This window comes from Polyodon spathula, chromosome 11 (genome assembly GCF_017654505.1).
Source record: "Polyodon spathula isolate WHYD16114869_AA chromosome 11, ASM1765450v1, whole genome shotgun sequence".
NCBI lineage: Eukaryota > Metazoa > Chordata > Actinopteri > Acipenseriformes > Polyodontidae > Polyodon > Polyodon spathula.
The window spans coordinates 14,055,898-14,081,974 of record NC_054544.1 but is presented as its reverse complement, the minus strand read 5'-3'; the positions used below and the strand labels follow the sequence as shown (position 1 = coordinate 14,081,974).

Here is a 26,077-nt window from a genome sequence, read left to right as displayed (position 1 = left end):
TGTTAATGCTCATATGAAGCCCCAGGGCTGCCCCCTACACCCGCCACAGTCGAGCGGTTGTTTGAAGTTCACCAGGCTCTGTGTTTCTTCAGATAATTTATAGCAGCACCCTGCCATCAAGCTGGGAAACTAAATTTACAGCTGCATTTAAATCAGTCTCTAAAAATTGTAAAAGTCTTTAAAGACCATACTTAAAAAAAAAAAAAAAAGACTGGACAGGAATCTGACATGGAAGGGGATTTGATGGAGTTTAAATATGCCGACCTAAATTTAAATAATTCCATAAATCACACATATATGGTTATGAGGAATTACTTTAGCTCAAATCCATTCTGTAGGCCAATTCCTTTTTTTATTATCATTTAAGCTACTGCATGAATGTGCATCTACATAGAAATGAATGTTCTCTTACAGCTCAAAATGGTTTGAAGATTGAAATGCTAAGGTTTTTCTTATATACTTTGTTTCATATTTCTTGTACATTTTCAACTTTTACAACACTGCAAACTTCAGAAAAACTAAAACAAACTTAAATTCAAGCACAAACATGTTGACTAGAAGTCTATCAATGTTTTTTTTTTTTTAAAAGACACTGAAAAAATAAGTTTTAGTATTTCTATATTCAGCACTATTGAGCGTTTTATAGTTACAGATAACACTGCAGACAGGTACACAAGTCAAGAAAAGACACACACTCTGTTATTAGAGAGCAGTTTTTTCTGTTACTGTACTTTGTGGTTTAGAAAAAATCTTCAGAACTGTTGTGCACTTATGCTTTTAAGCAATGGACAAATTATTATCTACCAAAAGGAAAGAGTCGTCTCCAGCACGTTCTAGGCAAAGTTAAACCCATTCATAAGCTACAGATGTGCCCTAAAACAGCATTAACACATTAAAAAATCTTACACATTTAACCACTCCTATTACTCCAGCAACAGTGCTGACCCACAAAATTCTAACTAGAAAGGTGAGTTTTGTGGGAAAATAAAAATAAAATGGATGTGAAAAAGAGATGCATTATTAAGGTTAAATCAATGCGTTAGTGAAACTGTACATTGTTCTGGAGAACACCGGTATTGGAAGTTTATTGAATCATAGAATACAATGGGGATGCTTTACTGTCACAGAATGAAAAGTGCAGCTATCCATCCACTCTCAAACTACAAGCAATTAATAGATTTAAGGAACACTGCATACCTATGAAGTCATCATAACACGGTGTGCCTTACTTTAGTTGAAAAAGTTGGAATATCACTCTTAATTATAGCTTGCTTTATCAGTTAACAGTATTTTGCTGATTTCAACTGTATTTTTTTCTTCCTTTTTGAATAGACCATTACACATTAAGTTAATGTACTGACCAAATAATATACATCGGCTACTCTATGTTCTCTCTGTTCCCTAATATTACAACAATCTGTAATTTGTGTGTGTGTGTGTTTTTTTTTTATTTTTATACAAACAAGATAGTTATATCTAAGTAATTGCTCATTAGGGTTTGAAGGGGCGATTTAGTAGGTATGACAGATGATTTATTTCTACTATGGTTTCTATCGATCTGCTCAGTAATGAATCAAAATAGACAGACAAAAACACCCCTCCATTACTCACCCTGTTCACAGAGTGAGATGTTTTCTGTTTCTTTCCAACAGTACAAAACAACTGGCGATAAGGGGAGGACTACAGGGAATTTATCAAACTTTTGTTTACATCCAGTTTCCTTTTTAAAAGCACAATGGTTTGGGCTTTTTTTTTTTTTTTTTTTTTTTTTAATATAAAGTAATCCAATTTAAAACCTTTATTAATTTTCAATTTGAAGGCTTTTAAAACAGTTAAAAGTCAATAACACCCAAAATGCAGAAGCAAAGTATTAAATGCTGTAACACTTGTTGTTATCATATTATTCCTATTGTGTAATAATTATCACTAAAAGGTATGGTTTAGATTTATACATCTATGAATGTTCAAGTTTATTATATACGAATATTTGAATTTTACGACTGCATGCGATATATTTAAAAATGTAATTAAAATATTTACGAAAAAAGTCAACACAACAGAAAAATATAAATGTAAATGTGTACAGTAAATACCTGTACTAACATTGTACAGTGAATACAAGCTCAATTTGTGATTCTTGCATGTTGGATTAAGATTTGGTGCACTTTGAAACAATTCGTGTCAGACTGATTTTGAATAAATGTTCAGCTTCAGTTCAGGATTTGGGCTTTTTTTGTACTTTAATTCTTTCAAGAAACAGGATAAAAGAATATTAAATGCCTGAGACGAACGAGTAAGTGTAATTCTGCTTGTATTTACAATCTCATCTCATTAACTTACTCCAACAGTTTATTGTTCATTTTGATTGTCCTTTCACTATAACGAACCCCTCGATATAATGAACAAATGGCTTGGACCATCAACGGGTATAATATTTATGTGCACAGTAATGAAAACGATGCCAGTTGAGAGAGAAATGAGTGCACAGAGTAATGCTCACCCAAACTTGGCTGCAATATCATAGACTTGCTTCTCGTGCTGAAGAACTTTCTCTCTGTCCCCTTCAAACAATAGGGTAGCCACACACAACCGGTTAGGATCGAACCCTTTGAACTGAGCAAAAACACATATGCATTACTATGTGACTACTGAATTATACAGAATACTTTAGATCAAAAAACCCTTTCCATGTAGGCACCAAAAGCATGATCTGAAATTTGTAAATTTCAGTAAATTAGCACGATTAGACTTCCATTGCTATACAAACCTTCAAGAGAGAGTCCTGCTAAACTTTTAAATTACAGACAGAATAAACATTGCCATACCTTTGTAATATAGAATTTTTTCAACCCATCCAAAAACGAAGTGAAAATTGAAGATACTTGGGGCTTCAGAGCATGTCCTACAGAGAAGATTGAAACAAGGAGACTGTCATTCGCTGCCATACTGTTTGGCCAATAAGCCAACGCAACAGTAAAAGCCATAGAGTACAAACACATTAGCTAGCAAAAACGGGCAAATAAAGCAAAACACAAGGTACGTAATAAACTAGACACTGGCGTTTGTGGACGGAAAACAGAGAGTATCATCCCTTTAGAAACCTAAACAGCTAAACAACCTCAATACACAGCTGTCAATTTGAGGGGGTATGTAGACTGAGATGATGGCTCAACGGACCATGTACAGTAGCTCCTTAAACAATCACAGAATTGACTGACTTCACATACTTCTCTAGAAAGGTTAACTGTTTAATTGAAACACAGTTAACATCGAATCAGGACAAAACCCACTACACAAACCCGGATTTGTACTATGAAAGACACAAGGATATGATCGGTGGATTTTTAAATAGGCAGACAGGGGCACAATTAGGAAATTTGAATGCGCTTTACTTCTGACATTATTAGAGCAAAATCTTTTCTTTTTTTTTTTCTAACTTTTCATCTTGAGGACATAAATATATCTATAGCTGTATTACTTTCACAAATTCAGGCCCCTCATACTCAGCTTAGTCTCAGGCATTTCAGAAAGTTGAAATGCCTGACCAGCCCATTGAGAAGACCAAGATAATTAGGGAGCCAAGACAAACATTAAAAGCCCATGCAGTGGAAGTTATTACATGGCTGTGTATTTTAGCTGTTAGCAAAAACCCAGGAGACACTTCATCCTTCCTGCTTAGTGCTAACAAGTGCAAACATTGTAGAAATCCCCAAAATACATTGTAACAGCCAAGTAATGAGGTCCCAAGGGAAGCATACAGTTTCTAAGGGTGTCTACTTGAGGCAACTAGCAAATACTTTCACTGAAGCTCTAATATTCATTTTAAAACTTGTTAGACAAACTGCATGAAACAAAAGAAACTCCTAATTCAAAAAGTCACTTTTTTCTTGTTAAGTAAAATCCTGACAGTATGTGTGTTTTATAAGAAAATCTTACCAAGCACAATGCAAATAAGCTATTGTGTAAATTTAGGTGAAAGGCCTTGCAAAAAATCATTCTGGGAAACCAACTGGGGGTGTCAACACATGAACACATCAGATAAACTATTATGTTTAAAACTGTTCATTTAAAATACCCACAAGGTCAGAAAGAGATCTGTTCAAGGCTAAGGGCCAGATTAAGCAAGCTTTTAAACCGAAGTTGAATTTGCATCAATTTTTTTGTCAGTCCACTAAAAAAAAAATCACGTGAATTTTTCCCCTGCCACAATACAGATGTGCAGTGAGGTTTTCCATCCTAATGAGGAATTTACCAGTAAGATCCTGGTGCAACCCCAATGCAATGATTAACAGCCTGGAAATCCCATGATGTGAGTCTTTCAGAGAGTTCTAGATTAATTACACACAGCACAATACTGACAGCTCTGTATTGCAGACGTCCACCTCAGGCCATGCACTATTATGATGCAGGTTTTCAAATTTAAATCTCATTTCATAGGCCTTTTCTGAATTGCACACAAACAGGGATATTGACATAGTAACATACAATAGGTCAATAAACAGCTTTGAAAACAAGACATTTCACATGTTAGTAATTCACAATGGCTACTAGTGAGCAAAAACTAAGCACCTCCCTTAACAATGAGGAACATGTTAAAACATAACCAAAATAGGCTGAGCAAGCAATTCACTGGAATGCTTACAAATCATTTGGAATATTTTATTTACACACACACACAATTTGAAATATTTTATTTACACACACACACACACACACACACAGGCTTGCAAAAGTATTCAGACCCCTGACCAATTCTCTCATATTACTGAATTACAAATGATACATTGAAATTTCGTTCTGTTTGATATTTTATTTTTCAACACTGAAACTCAGAATCAATTATTGTAAGGTGACATTGGTTTTATGTTGGGAAATATTTTTAAGAAAAATAAAAAACTGAAATATCTTGCTTGCATAAGTATTCAACCCTGAACGAGGACACAATTACCTTACCATTGGCCTCCACCTGTGAGCCATTAAAGTTGCTGTCACATTTTCTGGATAAAAACCCCACTCGTAAGATCATTGGTAAGGCTGTGAATCTGAAGGAAAATGAAGACCAAAGAGCATTCTACAGAAGTTAGAGATAAAGTAGTAAAACATCTGGTGTTTGCCAGAAAGGATGAGAGTGACCCAGCTGCGATGTGGGAAAAGGTTTTGTGGTCAAATGAGACCACTATAGAGCTTTTTGGCCAAAACTCAAAGCGCTATGTGTGGCGCAAGCCTAACACTGCCCATACCTCAAGACGCACCATCCCTACAGTGAAGTATGGTGGTGGCAGCATCATGCTGTGGGGATGCTTCTCATCAGCAGGGACTGGGCATCTTGTTACAATTGAAGGAAGAATGGATGGAGCAAAATACAGGAAAATACTGCAAGAGAATCTGTTTCAGTCCGCTAAAAAACCGAAGCTTGGGAGGAAATTTACCTTTCAGCAGGACAATGATCCCAAGCACAAGGCCAAAGCAACACCGGAATGGCTCAAGAACAAAAAGGTGAATGTTCTACAGTGGCCCAGTCAAAGCCCTGATCTCAGTCCCACTGAGAATCTGTGGCACTATTTGAAAATTGCGGTCCACAAGCGTCGTCCAACCAACCTGGAGCAAATCTGTCAAGAACAATGGGCCAAAATCACTCCGGCACTGTGTGCAAAGCTGGTACATACTTACCCCAAAAGACTTAAAGTTGTTATTGCAGCAAAAGGTGGCTCTACCAAATATTAATGTGTGGGGGTTGAACACTTACACAAGCAAGATATTTCAGTTTTTCATTTTTCTTAAAAATGTTTCCCAACATAAAACCAATGTCACCTTACATTAATTGATTTTGAGTTTAAGTGTTTTAAAATAAAATATCGAACAGAACGAAATTTCAATGTACCATTTGTAATTCAGTAATATGAGAGAATTGGTCAGGGGTCTGAATACTTTTGCAAGCCACTGTGTGTGTGTGCGTGTGTGTATATATATATATATATATATATAATGTTTACTGTACTGATTATAAATAGCAGAGGTTTTCAATAATAACATATTTTTACCAATGGTTTACATACTATGAGTGGCAATTTCATTAAGTATTTAGAGTTTCTTAAAATGCCTTAGTAAAATATTTTACTAACTGACAAGTATTATTCATGAAATCCTTGATCACATTTGTAAAAATACTAATGATTTAAAATAGGTTCTCATTATTATTGCCAACAACATAAAGAATCGGTACTCGACTCATTAAACACACACATAAATTAAATTATTAAAAAAACATAAGTCTTACCAAACTGAAATTGTTCATTGTCCATTAATCGAATAGAGGCTGGAGCACATCTCTGTTTAAATAAAATATGACAGTCACCTAAGAAACTGTCATTAAACATACTAAATCTTTAATAATTTTCAAAAGCAAGTAAAGTATTCCAATTTCCTTGCTCACAGAAGAAGTAATTAGAGGGTTAAAACCAAATTCAATCCATCTATTTATTAACACAGTTTAAACAAATAAATGTAAATGCAGTCTGGTTGTGTGTTTCTGTGTGCATGTGTTTCATCATTACTTAGCTTTCAAAGTAAACCCCCGAGCCACAAGATGTTTTATATTTTCAGAGAGCAGTAATGGTATTTGTTAAGGAACTGAAGTCATGTAGGGTTTTCTGGTGCCCTTATTAAAAAGTGAAAAGAGTAGAAGTAGCCAATTACAATGCCGTTGCCTTTAGCCTGGGCTAGTAGATACTCAGATGTCATGGCACATGGTTACTTTAAAATAAACCCCAGACCGACTTTCAGTGAAGGAAATGCTAGAAGTGGATCATGACATTTTAATTGTCACACACAAGCATATTAAAAAGGCAGCACTTCTGCTCCTTACCTGCTTTGCTACTTCTCTTAAACAGGCCACCCCCTGGTCAAAGTTGGGAAAGACCACTGAGCCATACTTCTGATATTCTGGAATCGGTCTTATTTTTATTGTGACCTCTGTAACAACACCCAGCGTTCCTAAATGAAACAAATTACAATAGTTCAGACAAACAACAGGGGGATTTGAAATAATTTTTCTGTCAATAAATATTTTCCCAGACCATTTTCTATCAAATCAAACACATTTTAATTCCGTCATGTCACAATGACGGAATTGACAGTGTCGACCCAAGGGACTTTTTCAGCCTGAAAAAAGAAACAAGGACCAGGGGTCACAAATGGAGTTTAGAAAAAGGGGCATTCAGAACAGAAAATAGGAGACACTTTTTTACACAGAGAATTGTGAGGGTCTGGAATCAACTCCCCAGTAATGTTGTTGAAGCTGACACCCTGGGATCCTTCAAGAAGCTGCTTGATGAGATTTTGGGATCAATAAGCTACTAACAACCAAACGAGCAAGATGGGCCGAATGGCCTCCTCTCGTTTGTAAACTTTCTTATGTTCTTATGTTCTTAAATAGACACTGCCAGATTGTGTGCTTGGTGCACTAGCAATAATATCCTTCAACATCCAATACATGCCTCTACCCTATTATGCAGGGTTCACTCTACTCTAGGGGTAATAACACTTGGGATTCATTGACACAGAAAAAACAAAAGGAAGTAAACAGAAAACAGCACATACACATTCAAGGTAATTTATTAGCTCAGTGAGTGATCCCTTTGCCCCTTGAACTGCAGCAGCAGTGAAGCGCTCTCTCTCTCTGTGGCTTCAGGCCTCAGATCAAATGCTCAGTCACTACGGCGATTTCCAGGGCACTGTGGCATTTAATTGCAGTCTGCCTTTATACTATTAATAAAAATATCAGTTCATCCATTAGTTGAACTACAGTACGCCCATTTTATGAAACAAGCAGGTTTAAACACGTATTTGTCTTTGTAATATTTTGCCATTTTAAAATCAAACAGAGTGACCAGGTTTATATTTAATATCTCCCAACTAAAATTCCATTACTCGCAATACACGAAATGCAACTGAACTTCCAGATAAACTGTCTGTAGTTTATGTATTAAATAAATCTGCAGAAAAACATCAGTATAATTACAATGCTTTTACTCGGAAGAGCCAGCTTCACACCGTTTCACATGTCATTATGTTTAACATACCTTTTCCCAAGGGAGCTAAATATTGAGAGAGATGGCCAATGGCATGGCAATATTAAAACAATAAAATGGATTGTGGTATTTTTTAAATTACTGCGAAAGCCTGTGCCAAGGGCCACTCTAACTGTAATTCCCAGATATTACATTATATATTTGATATACTCTGCTTGGATTGTTATAATCAACGGAGGGGATTTTTTTCTTTTTGCTTTGCTAATGTATAGCGTGATACTGAAAGAAGGGGATCAACACAACTCACACACTGACGCTTGACAGTGTGCTTTTTACCATGGAAAGACCAGTCTGAATTTCAGTTAGCTATGCTAATGCTGATCTTGTTTATGGCTTCAAAATGAGACAAGTTGTTCACACAAAATCTGGATATGGTTTTAGGTAAGTACACATACTAAATAAATACACATAAACAGCTGGAAAGCCACAGCCATTAGCACAGTTGCTGTGGGTGCTGTGTGTTAATGAGCCACTAATATGACAATACATGCTGCTCTCTAGTGGCCTGACTGCTGAATGTAATCCCTCATTACTCTTGAGGTCCCATTCCTCTGCCTCAGGGTGTGTAGTACGATAATATTTTGTTAACAAAAAATAAATAAAACGTCCAACAACAAATGATGTATCGTTTCTGCTTAAGCAGGCAATTGCACTCTTCTCCGGAACAGCTTTGTTTTAACAGCCAGCATGCCTGAAGTACTAGGCTGGCTTACAAAAAATTAATTACACTGGAATATTTCCCATTCTCTATTTCTGAACATTGAATAGCCCTTCAGTATTTACCTGTTACAGCAATTCTGAACTTAACACACCAATCTTTTTTTTTCACCCATTCAAAGTGTGTTCTGAAAATGTCTGGAGTACAACCATTCTTGACTGGAGGATGAAAAATTACATTTCTGCTGGTGTAATATTTTCCTGAATTAACACTGAGGTTGACCAAATCAAATGTGGATAATTTTCTACATAATTAAAGAAGCTATATAAATAGCAGTTTGCAGACGTTTCCTACACATCACTGCCCCCTTCATTTAATTTTTCCTTTGACACTTGAGGACACTGACAACTGAGGGGCAAAGCAGCTTCAAAGTGATGGAAAATTTGAAATTACCTCAGCTATCCAGAGGGCCAACAGGGTGCAAAGAAAAGTAAACTATGGAAAAATATTCTAACAGCCACAAGGATTTCTAGCTTATACAAAAGAAATGCACATCACTGAGGGGCACTACAGTTCTAAACAGCAGTAAGAAAATAAATGCCTATTTAATAATAAAATAATAAATAATAATAATAAAAAGTGTTTGTATTGTTTTCACTTATAACATTTTCCAGTGTTTAGCAAACCAGTGAAACAGGAATTTCAATCAGTCTACATTGACATGTTTACTTTTCAAGCTTGTGCAAACTACATAAGTCAATTGTTTATGGTTACTTTTTCTGACCAATTTAAATTGAAAATGGATTTTTAGACTTGAATAATCCCAATCACAGCCAGAGACACAGAGATCAGAAAACTCAATACTAGGGATTTTATCAGTCAGCAAAACCCTTAACAAGAATGCTGTGCTTTGTTACTAGAGGGTAAAATGTAATAGATTATTAATCTGATTTATCTTCATCTTGCTTTAATAAAAGCGGCTTTAATTTGCTATGGAAAATGAAACACATAAAAAGCAGTGCAGTAAAAAATGGGCTTTGACAGCAACATAGTTCTAAGGCATTTCTACTACGCTATTATCAGAACAATCTTTTTAATTAGAGGAAGTTAAGGATCTAGATACTGTACACACAGCCTTGTTCTATTTGCATTTTGAAGACATACATAAAACTGTAAAACAGTAATACAGTATATGGCAAGTGCATAGGGACATTCTTTAGCAGAAGTTGTTACATGTATCACAATTCTTGGTGGCCTGCAGATGCATTTCGGACTATTGAAGCCAATATCTTCAGTCACTTTAGTCAGGAAGTTATTAGAAATATTGTGTTTAATGCAATATGGAGCACATTAAAAACACACAGAGAATCAACAAAGTTTACAAAAGACAACTAATTATCTTTTGAGAAGAGTCAATGAATATGTATATATTTGCCTAGAATGGAAGATTCATCTTCTGTGCGCATAAATACAACCCAGATTATATTCGGCTGTGTCACTTCATAGAACGTCAATGGCTTTGAGTTTGGAAATCATAATGTACTGTAAAAATGTGAAAAGCTTTGAAAATGGGATAAACTGCATTAACGAAGCAAAAACATGAGTCTGTATTATAGTTAATACAATTTTATAGCATTTCATTTTGTGTGGCACATAATATCCATAAGAACATCCAAGAACCTAAGATTCTTATTGCAAGAATAAATGAATTTAATAGCAACATCAATGCAATTCTATAAAACATTCAAGACATGATGCTGTTGTTTTTTCAGTGCACTTTAGTAGCAAATGCTGAAATCCTAAGAGAGTATCCGCACGTTTCTTAAATGTCAGTGTTGAGCGAGGGGGTTTTCAATTAAAGAGGTTACAGCAGGGACTGGCTTGCTTTGTGTCTCATAGCAAGCTGCAATCCTCAAAGAGGCTTCGACTGACAAGAAATATAAACACTGCACTGCACAGTCTGTCTGAAATCTCCGGAGGGGGGACAACAGCTGATGATTGCGTGTTTTTTTCCCCCCATCACTACTAGTATTTTCCTTGCATCCTGAAGGCTAATAAAAATTGATTTAAGGTCAGCTAACACAGTTACTAATTTTTTTTTAACTGCATTGTATTTGATGCCAATGAAAAGCAAACATTACCTCATAACTGGATTAATGTCCTCCAGTACAGAACTGTGTACAAGGAATGTGAATGGTAGGCAACGCACCATGCCAAACTGATGCTTGATGTCACTACCATCAAAAAATGTAATCCGCAAATACATTTATATATATATATATATATATATATATATATATATATATATATCTATATAAAAACAGACAATTGAAAGTTGTGTTCAAATATTTAGTCAAAGTGTTTTAGGACCTACAAAATGTTATATTGAGCAGGCTAATGGCTGCAAGCAGATGCGTAACATTACCACAGCAGTAGAAGCTCTACGGAGTCTAGAATCCCCTAATTAAGCTGGAAGGAGTTGGCATATGGCAGTATTCTCTGCTGGGTCAGAAAAGGGCAAATCTGCAGAAAACGGGCAGGCGTCTAACTGGTACACAAATGGCACATTTCACTCATTATAGAACGAAAAGTGCTTATTTTTATTCGTCACACTCTAAGAGTAAGGCAAGCTATTTATATGTGCAATGGAGTAGCAACACACTGACCAGCATTCCACATGCCTGTCAGACGAATTGTAAAAACTGTTGGCTAATTCAGTGTCTCTTTATTAAAATTTGGTACAACCTACTGAGAATTTATCATAGCTTCAAGTTTTCACAGCATAGTTTTTGTGAAGCTCTGCGGGATATTTATTTTTCCACTTCTTTCAAGAGATTTGGATTTTGTTAAAACAAATAAATAAAATAAACCTTCATTTCATGCTACTCAAGCAAATAATATTCAAATATAATATTTATGGGTACCAATGTATAAGTTTTAGATGGTCTATTCAGTGGTATAAAAATAAAACATAAGAAATACCTTCTGATCCCATAATAAAGTGATAGATATCAGGGCCTGTAGACATCCGTGGTCCTTGACAGCTTTTCTCTATCACACCTCTAGGTGTCACCATTCTTATGTGAACAACCTACCCGTCGGGGGGGGGGGGAATAAAAAAAAAAGTAAAAAAGCCAAGATTAAAAAGTAGTACAGTACTATGAACAGGCTCCACTCGTACTTTCAAATGCTCAACAAATATATTTTTTACAACATGGTGGACTATTCCATAAATTTAACAACATTTCTTCAATAGCCATGAAATTAGAACACTGTTTTAAGACCTGCTCGCAGGAGGTGGTGAGATTTTCAAAGATGTTAAACTTGTAATTTGCTCCGTCTGTTTCTAACTGCATCTCCTTTGAGTGGTGTGTTTCTTATTATTATTTTATTTAAAATATGCTGTTTATTAAAACTATAGTTCATGTTTTCAGTACTTTTTTTTTTACCCTTTTCAGACTTTATTTCTTAAGACTTCACTAATTTTTTGTAGCTTTTACTTAAAATAAACACAGCAAACAAAGAAACACTTTGTATTTGTATGCATTGTTAAGATTTAGTTTAATAGTACGATATTTACATATTTTTATAATATTTAAGGACTGTACATGTATTCTGTATTGCATAAAAGTTGCCACTTGATTGTGTGTGCTTGCTATCCAGGACCCCCTTGTTAACGAGACGATGCATCTCAAGGGTTTTTATCCATAATACCACTAGCTTAGATGCAGCATAGTGTATCGGAGGATTCCGTTTAAATAAACACCCCTAATTAAACTCACCAGATCTTCAATGTTTCCGTAGATGTTCTTCTTCATGCCAGAGGCTCTGGTGGCCACCCAGCCCCCGAGCGTGCTGAACTCCATTGAGTCTGGCTCATGGCCCGTGCAGTAACCGCTCTCGTTGAGCTGGGGATGGAAAATCAGGAGCATAAAAAGACCAAATACTTCAAAAAGACCAAGCAATTCCCCAGTTACTGGATGAACAAATGCGCAGAACTGTACATATGTTATTATTCAGCAGCTTCATGATATTTGCCACAGTATGGCATTAAAGCCTTATGAAACATTTATTGTTCTTATTAGAACATGTCTAAACCAAGTTACTATTGCCACAATAAAACAAACATTCTTACCCAACAAATGTGGTTATTTCAAAACAAAACTACAATAAAAAGAAAGCACACAAGGAAGTAAATTATATTAAATTATCACTTTCAGAATGTTCTACAAAGATATAAAGTGCAATAGATTTGGTAATTCATATTTCCTTTGTGCGTGTAGAGTTTATGAATAAGGGATGTGCACTTGTGTGTCTTACCACCATCAATAAATGGTGATTGCTAAGATCAAGGGATTTGGTCTATATCAATATGGAGTCATCATGTTTCTTGCGGGTCTCCTGGAGCCCATATTGTGTTCCTCCATTTATACCCTACAACAATTCCCAATTGACTATATATAACTGTGATAAGAATGCTGTCACATGTAACCATAGCAACAAGGCAACATTTCTACACTGTAATGCCAATATATTAGAATGACAGACTTAGAGGTTTACCTCTAGAAAAAACATAACTTTAACATATTGCTTTCCAGCCTTGACAGTTTAATTCCATAACCTGAACATGCTTCATCAACATTCACACCTATATATATATATATATAGGTGTGAATACACATATACACACACATATAAAAGTTTAAAGGAGTAAAATAAAAGCTCAATTCAAATACAGAACATTAGTCCAAAAAAAATAAATAAAAAAAAATAAATCTTGCCTCTTGAGGTGTCTAACAGGTTTTTTCTACTAAAACAATATGTGCGTGTTATATATATATATATAATCACACTGCATTTACAGTGGAAATAATATTGGCATGAAAGTAAGCATAATGCGTCCAAAAAGTATGGAGAATGAAAACAATGCATTCCAAAAAGGTGCCAATGAACACACAAGCAGGCCAACTAAACTCTTCCATTACACATCCTCTTGAACCGAAAATTAGATTTGCAAGAAGCCTACAGCTACAGTCAAACAGCCCAGCCATGGTTTATATTTATCAAGAAAGGATGATTTTTTAAAATGTACTTATTTTTTATTTAGTAGTCGCCAATTGATTCAAACCCATTTTTCTCCCAATTTCAAATATCCAACTTTTTTTTTTTTTTTTTTTTTTTTTTTTAAAGCTGTCCTCCGAAGCGCGTGCTGTCAGCCGACCACTTCTTTTCACTCTGCAGGCCCGCCATGCAGCCAACCCAGAGCTACAGTGTCAGAGGACAATGCAACTCTGGGCAGCTTCGAGGCAAGCCTGTAGACACACGGCCACCCTGCACTCCACGCGGATCGCCTTTACAGGATGCGCCACTCGGGAGCCCCTGGAAGGATGAGTTTTATCGTTGAGCCATCTGGTAGATGAAATGGAGCTTTCTAGGTGTAATACAGACATCTATTTGAGATGCAGAACACACATTCCAGTACATCAAACAGGCTATAGTTTTCCATTTTTCTGAATTAGTTTGATGGAGCCATCTGTTCTGCACCTGAGTTTCAATCAATGCCCTTCAACATTCCGCCAAGTGAAGTAATGAACATGAATTTTCCTCGGGACAACCGTTTACACTATCACCACTTGCTTCCCTCACTATCAGTTTTCACCTCTTTGCATTTAGTATAAGTTGATTCAACATTTATACTCAATAAATATTCCTTTGTGTTTGCTATTTTAGAATTCTGCAGTGAATACAAAATCAGAATTGATATACATGAAATACAATGGTAGGTGTTATAAATATGAAATACATAATGAGTAAAGATTCTGTATTGGGTGTTTTACAAGTCCCAGAACAGGGAGACATATCAACACTGCATATTTGAGACCTATGTAGCTATTGGAAGTGCAAAGCAGGTACAAGTCATGGAATAATTATGTTAGATACAATCGCTTCAAATGAAACGTTATAAATGTGACTTACAAGCCTCTCCAGATCCTGTCCAACAATGCCTGCTTCCACATGTGCGGTTAGGTTCTTCTCATCAATCCACAAGATTCGATTCTGGAAGTATTTAAAAGCTTTTAATTACTGTATATGAAAACCACAAAGTATATAAAACACATAAGTTTTCTTTTTTCTTTTTTTTAATTGATGCTGAAAAATAAAATGTCAAATTGCAAATTAAAGTGTGCGCGATTTTTATATCCTAGTATACTGCCATTGTTATTTTATCTCACTTAATTTAATTAAAACAGTTAAGTCCTCCGACTTTTGGGTTGAACTATAAATCCTGCCAACCTAACATTACCATTTAGATCAGCGTCACGATTCAAACAGTTGTAGATCAGTTATAGAGACTCAGGACCTGCCTGCAGTTATCCGATGTAGAAATCTGTAAAGCTGTCCAATCTGAATGAATTCCAGTTTATGAATGCATTCCAATTACTTGAGCCTTGCATTCATTTAAATGTAGGAGTGAAGAGGTTCAATACCAGAACATCAAAATGGGCCACATCAAACACCCCACTACGGAAAATAAAAAATCTTGCCATGAAAGGAAAGACCCATCCAACCACAATTAATATAAACAAAAGAGGTCCTTCCTCTAACTAGGTTTAATCCTTACAAATTTAGAAACATTTGTAGATTTTATTTTTCACTTTGACATTATGGACTTTTTGTGTTGATCAGTGGCAAAAACTCTTAATTAAAGCAATTTTGAGTCCATGTTGTAACGCAATAAAATAGGGAAAAGTCCAAGGGGGGGTGAATACCTTTGAGAGCTACTGTAATGCAAGAACAGTCCCAAATAATAAACAATATCCGTCCCACAAATATAAAAACACGGTCACCCGTCCTGGGTGCGTGCAGTAGTGCTCGTGGTGGGTGATACAGTTTTATATTTGTGACAAAGGTGCAGTGTTGTCCGGTTTAGTGCTGGCCCCTGGCGACAGCTATGGAACTGTGTTAAGTGTTTGGTTATGTACAAGACAAGACAATTACAAACAAACAAAACACAACACACACAATTTCAAAATTTTATTCACAGTTACTGTCCTTCTCGTTTCTTACTCACTACAAACCAATGTGAAAGGAACCCCTTTTATGCTGTAACGCATGACCCCTTGGTAAACAAGTGCAACCACCTCTCCAATTTGCCGCTGCTACGTCGTTTCCCTTCTGGGTCAATATATTCTTGCAATTGATTTCTTCCAGACTAGCCGACTTCCCGACCCAAGGAAAAGAACTGTAAGACCAGCCTGTCCAAAGAAATCTGTTCTTGCTGCTTAGCGCCCTCACAGGTCGGGAGGGAGACTTACCACCAAGAATTGTTGTATTTCTCTCAAAAGAGGTCAGTGCACTGGTGTTAATGCTGGTAACTCGTGATGCAGATATTACAGAGGTTGTGAGTTTAGGACCACAACATGAATTCATGCTATTGACAGTATAGCATTGCAAGCTTCTAAAGCAATCATTTAGTTCAGTTTCCTGAATACACTGGAAATGAAATGGGAGTCTGAAATGAAAGTGTGGTTTGCTTTAGGGCTCATTATGTTCAAGGTAGGCAGCGCTGAAGAGTTCCCAAGGGGCAGCATAAGGGAGGCAAGAGCGAAGCGTGAACAATGCAGTGAACGCCTCTTAATGCCCTGTCAATTCACTTCAACCCCAACATCCACACAGCACCCACTGCATCATTACCCTTATACTCTTCACATGCTCTATAAGCAATACTCAGTATCTTTTAAGACTTCAGTAACACACTGTCACACAATTCCATATATACACAGACTGTAGATAAAACTAAATCAGTGAATACAAAAATATCCAGTGAATACAAACAGAGATGCATGGTGTGATTAAGTTGGTCCAGCTATTTCTCAAGAAAGGCAGATGCTGGTCTGCTGGGTTGCATTTTATGTTTTTAAGCTTCAGTTCCTGGAGTTTTATCACCTACCATTTGTGAAGTATCCAAGGAGAGGATGGTCCTCTTCTCATCTGAAGGGCACTCCACGGCGTTGGAAACACTGGTTCCCCCTGGAAACATGGACATGTTACCTTTCACCCACTCTCTCAGTGGTTAATAAAAACACTCTGAATATCCTGCTCAGCTGTGCCAGTCAGGAAGCAAGTTGTTCTCACCCAGCATCCAAGGTGCTCTGAGGTGATGCAGACAAAATAAGGAGAGAACTTGCATTAAACTGTATTAAAATGTAAATCTGAGAGCAGCTGTAAGTGCTATAATAAGAGAGTTTCTTTATAGACATTTCAATATTTCTGTATTCTACAGTAGTAAAGAACCTTAGTATCTGCATTGGGAAGAAAATTTACATGTTAGATACAGCAGGGCTGTCCATATATAGCTCACTGAACTCAAAGTATGCAACAAGGGTTTTTTTATGGATTTGAAAAGACTGCAAGAACAATCTGTAGTTTTAGGTAGAGACAAGTACAGTCAAAATGTAGCATACTGATGTTGTGTTTTAATGAGCAGTATCTTAGTGCAGTTGCTACATTTATTCTAATAAATCTCATTTTTAAAAGTGGTTATTTATCGCCTCCAATCCAAACGTCACCCAAAAGGGAACAGATTTTTCTCTCATTTAAACAAATAGTCTGCCAAGAGAGCCATTAAAAATTTCTGTATTGCTGACTAAATTAGATTTCTGAAATGACATGAAAGAACAATACGCTCTGGCAGATCAGTGATTATGAGAAATTGATTTATCGGTGGTAGTCTACTGCACTAGGCAGACGAATCTTTAGAAATGCTGAAACCGCATTCAAATGTGAAGAAAAAAAGGAAGAACAGCACGGTAGCAGTTACAGGTGGCAATCAGATCTTCATTAGTGCATATAATACTGTATAGCAAATCTCTAAACGGACATAATGTCTGATACCCAGTTTGCTAACCAAAGGGGATATTTGGGAGTACCTTGCAAAGGAAAACAATAAGAGAACTAGAAGGGTACAGGAATTAAGTCAAGAAATATGCATTTACTTCTGTAATCCCTTATTATTCGTCTATGCACTAATGCAATACTTGCCACCAAAAGGCATAACACAAACATTATGTTTGCAAGCCAGTTCCACTATTTTCTCCACGTCCTTGTGACAATCTGCAGGAGAAAGGAAATACAAAATATTTCAAATGCAGACTGGATGTAAAAAGATACATGAAAAAAACAACAACAACAAAAAAAATGTAGTCACCTGCACCCATCTACTGTACATTTTTTACTTGAGACGTGAAAACACCTAAAAATGTCAGTGATAATACCTACAAGTTTTAATTCAACAGATATGAAGCTTTTATATTTTTCAGGGATGTTAATTGCGTAACAAATTACATCAAGAGAATACACTGATTTCGATTTTCCAATTTAAAGTACACAGAGAGGAGCACTTGGATTAGCACTAGGATTTGCTGCTCACTTGGGACATCGCTAATCAAGTTTCAGTAATCCGTCAACTCATTTGCATGATAAAATAGGCAGAGCCACAACATTTGCTAATCAATCTGAAGAACATCATTTACGTTCTGTACTCAGTTGCTTGAAACAATCAAAAACTAGATGTAATCCCCTAGGCAACGGCACATGAAGCAAATCCTACATAATAATATTACTCCCTCTCTCACTGTAGCGACTTTAACCCCTTCATTACGGACAACTTTATAAAAGATTTTAAACTCACTTGGCCACACCACCAAATCTGGGACTCGTTCAAATTTTCCTTCCCGTAGAGCAAATACTTCATGCAAGCAGTGCCCTATTGAAAAATGTAAAGGATAAAAAAAGATGTTTAAAAAAAACAGCCATTCTCAAAAGCAAACCTAAAAAAGTAAGTACAAACTTCCTTACCGTGAGCTCTAAAGATTCTGTCTTCGGTTTCATGAGAGAACGGAATGGCAGTGCCTTTAAGGTCCTGGACAAATCCTTCATTGAGAATAGGTGGTGGGACTTCACTGGGGTTAAGAGCAGACTATTCCATATAGAAGACAAAGGAAAATAAACTGAGAAAGGTTTCATTATGCAATCTTTACAACATTCAAAAAGCTGCTGTTATCAGACTAAAACTTTAAAGAAAAAGCTGGTTTGTTAGTAACTACAGTAGTGCACTATTTATAATAAATAAATAAATACATAAATAAATGCATACCCTGGCTGGTGTTTTGTGCTCCAGGCTTGCTCCAAAGGTTTTTTCAAACCATTCTCTCAAGGCAGGTAACACCATGCCACTGAGCCGGTATCTAAAACAGGGAAAGGACGCATTACTGAAGCTAGAGGCTAAGTGGAACGGTCTCTTTAATATCAACCTGACACAACTATCTTTACATATATTTAAAAATCACTGGAGCAGGCAGGGCAGATTCTGCCAGGCTAGTCAAATTAAACATCATGTTTTGACATTTATTGATGTAGGGCTTTTGTAATGATAAACAGCTGCTTCTATTCCTAGTGTAATATAACAAAGCACCAACATTTTTCAGGATCCACCTTTCATTTAATGCATGTCTGACACTTTAATACATATTTAGTTTTCAATATCGCAGGCTTGTGGAATGATGGAAAGTGCACAAACTAGGTACTGCAGCTGCATTAACATGAACTGTCACATAGATTATCTAACACGGATAGGGCCACCTGAATAGTTTTACTGTGCTCCCTTAATTTATTTTAACATACAATACTGTAAAAATAAACTGTTAATGAACAATGACAAAACCACCTCACCAATTAACATCGATAAGATTGGAGGGCATACAGACTGAATTAGCACTAGCAACATTATCGATTATATATAGATTTTTTCTGTCGAAGCTTTTGGTTCATTGTTTGTTTTTAATTGTTATCTGCAGTGTCATACTTGATAAATCTTTTTTTTTTTTTTTTTAAATTAAAAAACACATGCAAAGAGCCTAAAGATTTTCAACACAAGAAAATTGCTCCTTCTCTCACTGGTAAGATATTAGAAAATCAACTGAAATATCTTGGTTTGCACTCCTTTTAGAGGAAGGACAGCAGGTTTAATTATAAATAATCAAATTAATGTAAAATTAACAATTATTAAAAAAGTCAGATCTTGATTGTGATGACCTTGAGCTAAATTGACCATTTAGACAGAGTTTCTCCAACACATAATACACACCACAAGATGGCAATAGTGCTACACTGAATTTGAGGAAGCTGGTACAGGATTATAGGGAGCAGTACAATACAGTACCAGGCAACAGCAAGAATTTTACAAACTTTTTAAAACATATTGGAAGAAAATATATTTCAGCACTAACTAACACTAGTACAGTTGATGGCATGCCAAACAAAATGCAGGCCAATGTGTAAGGACTTAAGTAGTGAAAAATGGACTAATGACAAAACAATTTCATTCTAGTTTGCAAACTGGAATACTTTAAGAAACTACTAGTTGTTTAAGCTTTTCACTTTTTTTTTGTTTTAGACAAGACACTTAAATCTAACACCGAAGCACACTTTGAATGTGTTTATTTCTAGATGTTATGCATGGAACAATAGGAGTTGGGAACTTTTCTATGGTAACACTACTTTTTTTAAAATTGGGCCATCTGGTCTCAGAAACTTTTATGTAAAAAACACACTGTGCAGTATTTTAAAACACGAAATAAACAATGCAGCAAGATGCAAGTAATGTGTACTAAAAAGCAAACGTTACCTTTTGCCAGTAAATTCAGCTTGACCTTTCTTATTAAATATGAATTTGGAATCATTATATCCCCAGCCATTCCATTTCAGAATCTCCTGCCTGTAAAAAAAAAAAAATACAAATATAGCCTTTTTTTTATTTGTATTTCCCTATTTCACAGACCAAATGTTTTGGTTCTCAAACTTGTATATACAGTACAGGTGCATAGATGGACAACCTACCACGAGAGGTCTCACTGTGGCAAAGAAATATAACAATCAGTCAATGACCCAATGAGGGAACAGCCTGTTGTTACACCAGGTGTACATTTCTCAATTAAATATTTTTCTATTTGTCAGGAAAACATATGCCAAATAGATAAGGCCTGAAAGCCAGCAAATAACTAGAGCCTTTTGACGGGTCACAATATAAAGCCTAACATTTTTTATTATTTGTAAGCCCTGGTCCAAAATCAACTACATGAATGTTTAATTAAAATGTTTGAATAGCAATACAGTATGTGCCTACTGGAATTGCAAACTGATAGTGGCCATACCAATTGAAAACGTTTTAAGATAACAAACCCCCCCCCCCCCCCCCCCCCATCAATCCCAAATAAAACAGTGCTTCATAATGAAATAACAGTGGAAAAAGAGAACAGCTATTGGTGTGGATAAGGAGGACAACAACATTGTGTATTTATGTTTATTAAAGTTCCTTTAAAATAATTTCCTGGAACCTTTTTTTTGATGCTGGTGAACAGGCCGAGAGCTGCTTTTTGCTGTCTGTCTGCAGCATCTATCTACAATGGATAGTTCCAAACACAAATCAGACCTCCTTGGTCTGCAACCCACTCAACTATGACCCACTCCAGGAAGACCACACGGCCATGCCTTCCACCTTTGCATTTCGCTGATTTGTTAGAACACAATCCAAGGTTAATTTAATGTACAACACTATTGGCTGGTTTCATAAATCCTGGAACTACCTTCACTAAGGTTCCATTGGGTATTCCAAGATTAGTGCTAAACTGGATCTGTCAAACCAGCCATAAATACTACCCAAAACCCCAGGCAAATTCTTCAACAACTGATCAGCTTTACAATGGTGAGAGTTATGTCATATTGCTATACTAATTGATCCATCCAAATGTACAGTCGTATGTCTATAAAAACAGATTTATGGCCTGTGATAAGTAGGCTTAGTTTTAAGCTACAGGTTCTAGACTAAGTGGATTTGAGCCAGTTTTCTGATTTGGTTTTCTATGTACAGCATTCTGTTCTGATCTTAACTTGTCTACACAGTAGCAATGGGACACTGTGAATTGTAACTCAAATCTGAATCATAAAATCAAAAAGCTAGGGTATCAGGTTTACCTTCCTCTCAAGAGTAAAAGGGTGTGAATTATAAGAACATAAAAAGTTTACAAAAGGTGAGGAGGCCATTCGGCCCATCTTGCTTGTTTGGTGTTTAGTAGCTTATTGATCCCAGAATCTCATCAAGCAGCTTCTAAGGATCCCAGGATGTCAGTTTCAACAACATTACTGGGGAGTTGTTTCCAGACTCCCACAATTCTCTGTGTAAAAAAGTGCCTCCTATTTTCTGTTCTGAATGCCCCTTTAGTTAATCTCCATTTGTGACCCCTGGTCCTTGTTTCTTTTTTCAGGTCGAAAAAGTCCCCTGGGTCGACATTGTCAATACCTTTTAGAATTTTGAATGCTTGAATCAGATCGCCACGTAGTCTTCTTTGTTCAAGACTGAACAGATTCAATTCTTTAAGCCTGTTTGACTTTTAAACACAGAATAATTCTGGTCGCTCTTCTTTGCACTTTCTACAGCAGCAATATGTTTTTTACAGCGAGGTGACCAGAAATGAACACAATATTCTAGATTAGGTCTTACTAATGCATTGTAAAGAGTTAACATTACTTCCCTGGATTTAAATTCAACAGTTTGCACTATATATCCGAGCATCTTGTAGGCCTTTTTTATAGCTTCCCCACATTGTCTAATAGATGAAGACATTTCTGAGTGAACATAAACTCCCAGGTCTTTTTCACAGATTCCTTCTTCAACTTCAGTATCTCCCATATGATATTTATAATGTACATTTGTATTGCCTGCATGCAGTACCTTACACTTTTCTCTATTAAATGTCATTTGCCATGTGTCTGCCCAGTTCTGAATGCCGTTTAGATCATTTTGAATGACTTTTGCTGCCACAACGGTGTTTGCCACTCCTCCTATTTTTCAGCCATCTGCAAATTTAACAAGTCTGCTTACTATAACAGAATCTAAGTCATTAAAAATGTAGATTAGGAATAGCAGAGGACCTAATACTGATCCCTGTGGTTCTCCACTGGTTACCTCGCTCCATTTTGAGGTTTCTCCTCTAATCAGTACTTTCTGTTTTCTACATGTTAACCACTCCCTAATGCATGTATAAGCATTTCCTTGAATCCCTACTGCATTCAGTTTGATAATTAATCTTTTATGCAGGACTTTGCCAAAAGCTTTCTGGAAATCTAAATAAGCCATATGCTTTGCAATTATCCATTAAAATCTCCCTTTCCTAAAACCATGCTGACTGTCACCCAGGATACTGTTACCATGTAGGTCATTTTCCATTTTGGATCTTACACTGCTGCTAATTGAACCTTAAGGAATAATAAATAGTATTGTTTATCCCAACACTATTTAGATAGTAATGCGGGCTGGTATTCTGTACACACCCCAATCAGTAAGAGAACATCTTTTCTCACCAGCAAAGCACAGGACAGCCAAGCAAGCCCAGCGAAAACATTTCAACCTGTTCAACTTGCTGATTGAGGACTCAGATTACTAACCTGACAGCAAACCATGCTCCTCCCCCCACCTACCCAAGCATTTGGGCTCCTGGTATAAAAAGAGGCGCATGTTCTCGTATTCTAGGAGGTTATGATCTGGTGATTTCACTTGTTTCCTACATGTTCATGACACGTACAACACTTATCAGTCATGATTTTGGTATACAGTGGATATTAGTCCACATCATAAAACCACCTGGACTGAAGTACGCTTGCAAAAAGCAGTTCCGTCACTTGTGCAATTGCAGATTGCAGGGGGAGAATAAGAATTTGTTTTAAATGTATTTATTTTTATTTTTAAAAAAATAAAAATGGAAGCCATTTATGCTCATACTGTACCCCACATGATCTGTGTCATAGCCCTGCATATTGAATTATTTTTAGGACAATTTCACATGATTGTTTCTCCTTGTTGAAGTAAACTATTCACTGGATTTTAGTCAAGTTATTTTCTACAAAACTTGCCAACTAAAAATACAGAGGCAGCTTTCTTGCTTCTATACAGTCGGGGTGTTAGATTCGGTTTGGTTCCTTAAAAGTTTTAAAACTTTTAATCTCATTAAAAAGTAATTCAGGGGTTCATTTGTAAACAAAATTGTACCAGATTTTATAATTAAGGTACAATTAAACCTAATGTACTGACCTTGATAAATACTGAAATTAAAAAAACACTTTACCAGTGTAACTATAACAAAACCGAATAGCAAGGCTAAAATAGACACTTGATAGGCATTTTTTTTTTTTTTTTAAAGAACTGTGCTTTCCAATACAAACATAAGTGCTGTTTCCCCATCTTAACATTGTGGTCTTGTTTAGAAACTATTCTTGCTTTACTGCATTGTTAAGGTTCTAAAGATCCTCTGCTCACAAGCAGTACTGTACAGTGGATGGCACAGTAATGCATCATGTGACTTTCAACTAAAATACATATTACAACTTATCAGTACTGTCCTAGGGCTGCTGTTCTGTCCATGCTACTGTACATGGTCAATGGCTCAGGTTCAATGTCACACAATAACAGTGACGATTCCATGGAAAGGATATTTTAGTGTCTCTACACAGGGAAACCAACACAGCGGCTTGTGCTTGAACACAATGGCTATGATTGATCTGATTGTGCTTTGCATTTAAGTTACTTCAACTTGACCTGCTATCACTTTCACTGAACCTGTGTACATAAGCAGCCTCACAGTCTTTTGAACCAGAATGAATTGACCCATTTAAAAACAAAATGTGCAGGCCTGACACACATACACACACACACAAAAAAAAAAAAAAACTTAAAAAAAACTAGTGTTGGTTATTGCTGGAATTTCACAAAAATTATTCTAAACTTTTTCAAATGTATAACATTTTAGTACCAGTCCACGTTTTCTAGATCTTCCAATAAACATGTAAATAATTATTCTAATTTACAAAAATTACATTTATCACACTTGTCAGACTAGTTGTCACTATACCGATAACATCGTAAGTAAACAAGAATCAGGCCACTGATCACCTTATCCTATCAGCTTTGACTTTCTACTGTTAAGCTTTACTTTACACACAGTTACTTGGAGCATGACCAAAACTTTTTTTTTTTTTTTTTTTTTTTTTTTGTCTAACCTGTGTCCTTTTGCCATCTTCTTAAAGTCATGTGTACAGTTACTTATTTACACAGTGTCAAGAAATAGTTCCTTGTTATTTTACCGGTATCGCAAGTTTCTCAATCACGATCATGCAAGATAGACAGTGTACACAAATTTGGGTGTATTTGTTTACACAAATACACCCAAATAACGCTATTAGCTTGTCTGAACCGAGTTAGAACGTTTAGACGTGTTGTTTAACTATATAGACGTGATCAAAGATTTTATATTCCAATGCCTACCTAAGGGGTTGGGTGGGTACTTTATATTCTGATCATTTTATTCCACAAACTGTACTTTAATTACTTGCAACGAGCATTTGCTGTTTCAAGCACAACGTCAATAAACGCATAAATAAGTCAACTTTTTAGAGCCATAACTTCTCATATGCTTTCTCTAGGCCTTTGGAATCTGGCACCACCGCACCCACTTGTTTATGAATGTCTACATTGTGCATTACGTACACAGGCTGTGATAACCCTACTGTAAGAAAAGAATGGAGCCAAATTAATAAACATCTGTAACATTCAACAACTCAATGGACTCGACATATATTTAAGAATAGAGCTCTAAACCTGAATCTACAATCTTGTTGGATTTCACATGCAATCCCGGGTTACTTGTAAACCAACTGTCAGAGTTAGTATCCTGCCAGTAGCTCGATTTCCCTTTTTAAAACCACCCACCTTCTTTTAGGGACGGTCCTGATTTTCTCGAGACCCCGATCCGCCGCTTCTGCTTTGCACTCGTTTGCAGACACACGGAGCTGCTCCCTGTTTGCAGGTTTTTGTAAATGACCCGAAATGATTCTCAATCTTTCCTTTGCATTTTGCTGCAGTTCGGAGATGTTACTGCCTGACGCCATGCTGCTTCCGTATAGTGTGTAGTGAAAGGCTGGGAAGTCAGGGGGTCAACGGTGATGATTAGTGTGCACTTCACCCAGCATGCATTGCAAAGAAACAACTGTTTTCTATCATTTACATGGTAAACGTGACTCTTTAACTCCAATTACATGCGTAACATTCATGCAGACATTACAGTAGCGTGATGTATTGTGACTGTGAAAGTAAAGACAATCGTTTTTTTGTTTTTTTTTTTTTATTCCCCAGATACTCATATCAAGTAGTTGGGTTTTAATATTTTTTTTCATTTTTGTTATATATAATATATATATATTTTTATATATATATATATAT

The 26,077-nt window shown here is 36.2% G+C and overlaps 1 protein-coding gene across 1 annotated transcript in view; it reads right to left on the bottom strand.

The window, feature by feature from the left end:
- Positions 1–25,774, bottom strand: part of LOC121322892 (alkyldihydroxyacetonephosphate synthase, peroxisomal-like) — a 39,474-nt gene extending 13,700 nt beyond the window's left edge. The window contains exons 1-14 of the mRNA XM_041263438.1: positions 25,568–25,774; positions 20,435–20,524; positions 18,905–18,995; positions 18,607–18,727; positions 18,440–18,514; positions 17,791–17,862; positions 16,700–16,779; positions 14,725–14,805; positions 12,531–12,656; positions 11,731–11,839; positions 6,866–6,993; positions 6,278–6,329; positions 2,826–2,902; positions 2,501–2,613 (exon numbers count right to left, since the gene is read on the bottom strand). Of these exons, the coding sequence (XP_041119372.1) occupies positions 2,501–2,613; positions 2,826–2,902; positions 6,278–6,329; positions 6,866–6,993; positions 11,731–11,839; positions 12,531–12,656; positions 14,725–14,805; positions 16,700–16,779; positions 17,791–17,862; positions 18,440–18,514; positions 18,607–18,727; positions 18,905–18,995; positions 20,435–20,524; positions 25,568–25,746 (1,394 nt within the window). The 5' untranslated portion in view covers positions 25,747–25,774. The remainder of the gene's footprint in view (positions 1–2,500; positions 2,614–2,825; positions 2,903–6,277; positions 6,330–6,865; positions 6,994–11,730; positions 11,840–12,530; positions 12,657–14,724; positions 14,806–16,699; positions 16,780–17,790; positions 17,863–18,439; positions 18,515–18,606; positions 18,728–18,904; positions 18,996–20,434; positions 20,525–25,567) is intronic.
- Positions 25,775–26,077: the final 303 nt, after the last annotated feature.